This window comes from Equus caballus, chromosome 11, assembly GCF_041296265.1.
Source record: "Equus caballus isolate H_3958 breed thoroughbred chromosome 11, TB-T2T, whole genome shotgun sequence".
Taxonomy (NCBI): Eukaryota; Metazoa; Chordata; class Mammalia; order Perissodactyla; family Equidae; genus Equus; species Equus caballus.
Window position 1 is genome coordinate 47407806 of NC_091694.1, and position 5984 is coordinate 47413789.

General features: G+C 58.4%; 1 protein-coding gene across 1 annotated transcript; it reads right to left on the minus strand.

Moving 5' to 3' along the window:
- Positions 1-924: 924 nt before the first annotated feature.
- TAX1BP3 (Tax1 binding protein 3) lies at positions 925-5843 on the minus strand. Its single transcript, XM_001504727.6, has 4 exons — positions 5704-5843; positions 2691-2810; positions 2212-2289; positions 925-1917 (listed from the first exon to the last, which is right to left on the minus strand). The coding sequence occupies exons 1-4, from the start codon at positions 5740-5742 to the stop codon at positions 1780-1782; spliced, it is 375 nt and encodes a 124-aa protein (XP_001504777.1). The 5' UTR covers positions 5743-5843; the 3' UTR covers positions 925-1779.
- Between the last annotated feature and the right edge of the window lie 141 nt (positions 5844-5984).

Consider the following 5984-nt stretch of genomic DNA (forward strand, 5'->3'; position numbering starts at 1 on the left):
CCACTCTGAGCATTTGCCAAATGCAGGAGGTGGGTGTGTTCACTTCAGAACCAAGTCCCTGGGGCTTAGGGCCTTACTCCCTCCATGTAAGGAAACGCATAGGGCTGTGAAGTTCGCTGACCCTGTGGAGGCTGCATGCTGGCCCAGCACTTCATCAGCAGAGCTCGCCTGGGCAGTGCATGACACCTGCCTGCTCAGGGCCAGGTAGGTCCCACAGATGCCCTGCTTCTCATTACCAAAAGCAGCCAGCACTGGGAGTGGGGGGATGTCTTATTTTCTAGATTCTTCTTTTATCTAGTTGTAACAAATATCAAAGAATTTAGGATCTTGTTTCCCTAAAGCAGAGACTGCTGCCTGCCGAAGCACGCACACCTGTTTTTTGGGGACCACCCAGAGTGTTACTAGGTGCCACACTCTAAAAATGGGAGATTCCAAATATTTGATATGAACACTGGAAAAGTCTGATTCCGCAGTGCTAGGTGGGTCCATGAGTGGCAACAATTCCCAGAGCTGGTAGTGCGGCCAGCGCTGGGCCAGGCAGAGGCCCGGAGCTCTCCGGCTCATCCCCATCAAATCACAGCTGCTGGAAACATTTGGGGTTACATCCCTGGCTTTGATAAACTGAGGGCTCTTAAGAGTGTTAGGGGGGCAGGTGTTTTTCCCATGAACCCCTTGGTGTCCATGAGGCCCCTCCCAGGTGGGAGCTGAGACTAGGTTATACAAGGGAAGTTGGGGGCCCCCGGCCCCAGTTCTGGTGAAGGTGCTCCCACACATTCCCATAGACATAGCCCTGGCCAGGCACAGTGTCGGGTGGGCCTGGGAATAGCTGGGTTTTGACCCAGGGCCGTGGGGACCAGGTCAATGAGCCTTACAACCAAATCCACCCTAAGTGTCCCAGCCCTGTGCCTCAGCAGAGACCCCTGGTGAACTCCAGCACTGTTTATTGGGCACGCAATGGGTGTGGGGCAGCTTCACACTGCCCCTTTTCCACAGTAACCAAAGTAAGGCTTGTTCACTTGCTAAGAGTAGTTGTTTCCAGATGTGAATTAGTGAGCTAAATTCAAAAGTAGAATTGGCACCTCCAAATAGTAAGATAAAATTGCTTTGTATCAAAGTTGTGATTAAAAAAATACAAAAGTTAAACCCACAGGCATAGAGGAAAATGGCAATCCTGAGAACTACCCTGAAACGTCAGCCTCAAACCTCGTCTAAATCCTGTAAGCAGGTGAACCCTGGGGAGGCCAGCGCCCCTCGGGGGAGTGGGGTGCGAGGCGGTGAACTGCGAGCCTGCCTGGCTTCCCTCTGGGTGAAGCTTTGTAGTGCCTCTGGCAGTGTGTCGAGTCCCCACGGGGCAGCGCAGGGAAAAGCATGGGCACAGACACTGTGCAGCTGAGACTCAGAGCAGGGCCAAGCCCCACAGCCAGGGCAAAGCGGGGGAAAGGCCACCCTGCTGGCATTTTCCAGCTTTGTGGCAGCTCTCAGGAAGTGGGGCCCCTGCTCGCCTGGGCACTGCTGAGGCCAGGCAGCAGGGTCTAGGGGCCGGGCCTGTGGCTAGACAGACTGTGACTCAGCTCCAGGCCTTTGTTTCCAATCCGCAATGTCCAAGGGAGACAGGTGGTCCCAGAGCCTCAGGTCAGTGGTGGGAGAGGGGAAGAAATGCCAGGTCAGGCCGCTGGGCCCAGCACTCAGCAGAAGCCAGGACGAGGGGCAGACAGAACGTGGAAGTGGTGTCACTGTACAAAGAGGCGGGCAGGCAGGCATCAGGGACCCAGCGGGCTGCTAAGACAGCATGGACTGCTGCACTGCTTTCTGCAGCGACTGCCGTGTCACCAGCAGGCGCACCACCTCTTCCGAGCGCTTGGTAAGCCGCTTCCGCGCCTGGTCGTGTGTGACCATGGTCATGTCCCAGCCGTTCACCTGGCCCAAGGAGGAAAATACAGGCCACCTCAGCCCCCCACTCGCTGGGATCTAGAAGCAGGTCAGGCTCTGTGGGGCCTGGGTCACCCAAGCAGGCCCCCAAGCTGATGTTCCAAGGTTGTGAGAGGCCACACACCAGAGTGGAGGCACACAGAGGAGAGAGCCAGCTTCCTCTGGGGGCAACGCCAGCATGAGCTCCAAATCGGCTTTGGTGAGTCTCGGGAGCCCCCCAACCCCCGAAGGCTTCAGACCCTCTGGCCAAGCCTTGTTTTCCTCCTTTGGGACGTCTGTTACCTGCATGATCTTGTCTCCAATCTGCAGCCCAGCAATTTCAGCAGGGCCTCCTTCGGATACCCGTGTGACATAAATACCCTGGAAAGACACAGGCCAAGTCAAATCCTTGGGTCACTGGACCAGCCCCTTATCCACAGAGCAAAGCCCAGCACATAGCATACTCCCAGCCATTCGTCTGAACCTACACCAAGCCTCCCCAGCACAGGCTGTACCCAGACAGCCAAGAGGAAAGCAGGGCTGCCCGCAGATGCTCCAGCCCCTGCTGTGGGCCTCCTGGGCTCTGTCTGGGCAGGCCTGCATAGGGCTGGGAGCCCACTCCCCACCCCTACTTATTCCCGCCAGATCATTTCTTGGACCCGAGAGAGGACTTTTTGAGAGAGATGAGGTCTGTTCCTTCCAGAAAGGCCCAGGAAGCAGAGACCCACCATCTCAGGCCTCTGTGTCTCACAGAGAGGTCTCAGGACCCTGGTTCCCCTCACCTTGTCTGTCTTGTCTTCTGAGAAAGGATTCTGGGAGGGATCCTGGTCAATTCCACCTCCAATGCTGAAGCCCAGGATTAAGTTCTCACCTTGACGCAGCTTGTGAATTTCAACTCTTTGCTGGCAAAGGAAAAAACTAGTTGGAGTGGGTGGGTGTGTGGAGAGTCAATCTGCTGTGTCCCTAGCAGCAGCCTCAGGCTGCTGGTCCAGCTCAAAGCTGTGCCAACGGGGTGGGGTCCAAGTCCCTCTGGAGGAATCCAGCAGGTCACCAGCCTGGGAGGCTGGAGGGTTGAGACTCAGAACTCAGCTACGTCAACCCACACAGCCGTCCGTCCCAACCTCTCCCCACTTCCAGCCTTAGTCAACAAGTGCTTTAAGCCCCTCCCGGCCCAAGAGCCAACGTGCTGTGGCTGCACTACTAGGGGAGGCACCACACAGGGCAGGAGGGATCAGGTCCCTAAAAAAATGCAAGCACCCTGCAGAGGCAGCTTAGATTGCTGAGCCAGCCCCTGTCAAGGGCAAGACAGGAGATGCTCTGGAAAAGCAGAGAAGATCAAACTTGCACAGAAAGGAGAGGAAGGGCTATGTTGGCCAAGAGAGGCTTGAAGGTGCTGTAGGTACATGTCCACGAGACCGGAGTGTACAGCACAGGACCAGAACTGCGAGGTGAGCTGAGGCTGGGACCATATCAGGAAGGCTGTGGAGTGCAGGCCCACGAGACTGGCCCCAAGGAAGGGAGGTTCTCCCTAAGCCCCAGGCCCTGCTCTTGTGCAGTGTAGGAGGCAGAGGAGGGGCCTCGGGCTCACTTGCCATACTCGGGCTGTGATCCCCAACTGTGCCAGGCTCCTTTCAAATCCTTCAGCAGTCACCCTCCAGTCACCAGATGCTGGGAGCCAGACCAGATCACTCCCCCCCCCACGCCCCCCCCCCCCCCAAGTTGAGAGGTTTAACAGGAAAAAGAAAAGAACAAAGCAAAAGGTGACTTGATGGGGACCTGAAGGGCTTCACAAAGGAGGTATCATTTGTACCAGGCCTTGAGGGGGTGACCAGCAGTCTGGCCACCTGACCTTCATTCTGGGCAGCCCACTGAAGTTCTCAGGAGTTGGGCAGTAGGGCTGGTCATGGCCAGGTGTGATGCTAGAATGACATTCAGGCAGTCCATACAGAAACAGATGTCTCACAGACGTGGGATGTGGAGGCCTGGGGACATGAGCTACTTGGAAGGTGAGATCAACAGAACTGGAGACTGCTTGTGGCAGAGAGGAGTCAAGGGGGGCACCCAGCCACCAGGCCTGGCTGAACACAACCATCTGTCAGATGGGGACCCTGGAGGGGAAGGAGCATGTTGAGTTGGAGTGCCAGGAGCCGTCCAGACAGGTGTCCAGAAGGCAGACAGATAGGGAGCCACAGTTCAGAGGACAGGCCAAAATGGTTTTAACATTCTCAAAATGTTAACTACATGGGAGAGGGCAGGGCCTAAGGAAGAAGCCTCCCCCACCCCATCCCCAATGTGAGAGACAAGAGGGAGAGACCAGACCCCACCCACCATGTTCAGACATTTTCCTAGTGTTAGAGGAATTGGGAGGGTCATGGTTCTACAGCTTTGAGGAAAGCCCAGGGACCAGCCATGACTTGAGAGGAGGAGCAGGAAGCATGACCCCTCAGGCCCACTGGACCTAGGTCCTCCTGCCCCAAGTGTGAGCTCCTCCAGGCCTGCTCCACCTCCTCCAACACACCTTTGACCCACCCTCAAGGTCAAAAAGCGCACAGGACCTTGGACTGGGAGGCAAGGCCCTGTCACTGACTTGCTGGGTGAGGTCAGGCAGGTTACTGCCCGTCTCGGGCTCCTCAGCTACACCCATTTTTTTCCAGCTAAGGAGCAAACCTGGCCCCTTCTCTCCAGGACAGCTAGAGATCTGGAAAAGCCAGGCTGGTGCCACCAGGGTGAAGCTTAGCACAGCTGTCAGCTGGTCCAGCAGTGTTTCCTCCCACCCAGGCCTGAGCTGGTGCTCTAAGCCTCACATGCCACCTTTATCAGTGGCCGTGCCACCTTCTGACTGCAGGCGCTCCCCAGCACACTGCTCTGAGCTGCGGCAGCCAGTCCCATGGCCTCAGGGCAGGGACTTCCACCTGACTCATTGCCTGCCCAGCTGGTATTTCTTCTGAGAGATTCGGGTCCTTCCTGAGGGCTTCCTTTATGGCTGGGTATGACCAGACCTCTCTAGGACTCAGTTTCCCCACCTCCGCCCCGGCTTTGGCCTCCAGGTGCGATCCAGCTGTGGCACTGGCGTCTGGGTCTCATGTTCCAGCGACCTTTCCTCCCTTTGTCTATTTGAATAGCACTTGGCACCCAAGCCAAGCCAAGCGGGGAGCCAGGGGACTGAGCAGACCCCAAGCACCAGGCAGGGAACCTGAACTTTGCTCCAAGAGCTGGGGATCCAGGGAAAGTTCGCAGCAGGATCCAGCCAGCTGTAGGAGCCTTCGCTCTGGACCAGGCGGCAGTGGATCCAAGGAAGCAAGGCTGGACCGAAGGAGGGGTAAGGGGCCACTACACAGGCCCCGGCCGCCTCCACCCCCCAAATCTCCCTCTGGGCGGCGGCGCCAGCTGGAGCGGAGGAAGCACTTCCTCATTCCAGAGGCTGCGACTCATGGACGTCGGGGCCGGCGCCCGCCCCCCGCTGCCACCCAGCTGGGGACACAGGCCTGGGCTTTCCCGGACCCCCACAGCTGGGGCTTTCCTCTGCAGTCCTCCCCGCCCCGGCCGCCCAAAGGAGGCAGTGCGCGGGGGCTGGCCCCGGTCCGGCGTCTCAGGAGGCTCTCGGGTCCCAGCCTTCTCTGTCGCATGGCTCGGGGGATCGCGGCGCCGCTCGAGCAGAGAGGGACCGGAGCCCTGGCCTCAGGTTTGCAGGAGCCCCGGGTCCGACGCTTTGTCAACCTGTTTGGGGTGTCAGTTTGCCGCTCCGCAAAGTGGGGGCAAGCCAAGACGAGGAGGAGCCCACGCGAGCGCACTCACCACCACGGCGGTGACAGGCTGGCCCGGGATGTAGGACATCTCGACCCCAATCTGGGAACCAAGTACCGTTCAGCGGGGCCCGCAGCGAAAGTCTCGGTGGCCGCGCCCTCTGTGGTTAACAAAGGCAGCCTGGCTCGGTCCGCCCCCTCATGAATAGTTAGCAAATCCCCAGCCAATCACCGGCCGGAGCGCTGTTCCGCTTTCGGAAGTCCCAGTGCGTGCGGAGAAAGGCGGGGAGTGGGTAGAGGGTGCTTGGGAAGCCCGCGGCGCATGCGCCAGGG

Bases quoted from the DNA above. Each gene is read 5' to 3' on its own strand.
- TAX1BP3 (XM_001504727.6), bottom strand. From the start codon at position 5,742: ATGTCCTACATCCCGGGCCAGCCTGTCACCGCCGTGGTG. The intron at 2,811-5,703 runs GTGAGTGCGCTC...TTCCTTTGCCAG, and splicing joins AGCCTGTCACCGCCGTGGTG to CAAAGAGTTGAAATTCACAA. The intron at 2,290-2,690 runs GTGAGGGGAACC...GTGTCTTTCCAG, and splicing joins CAGAAGACAAGACAGACAAG to GGTATTTATGTCACACGGGT.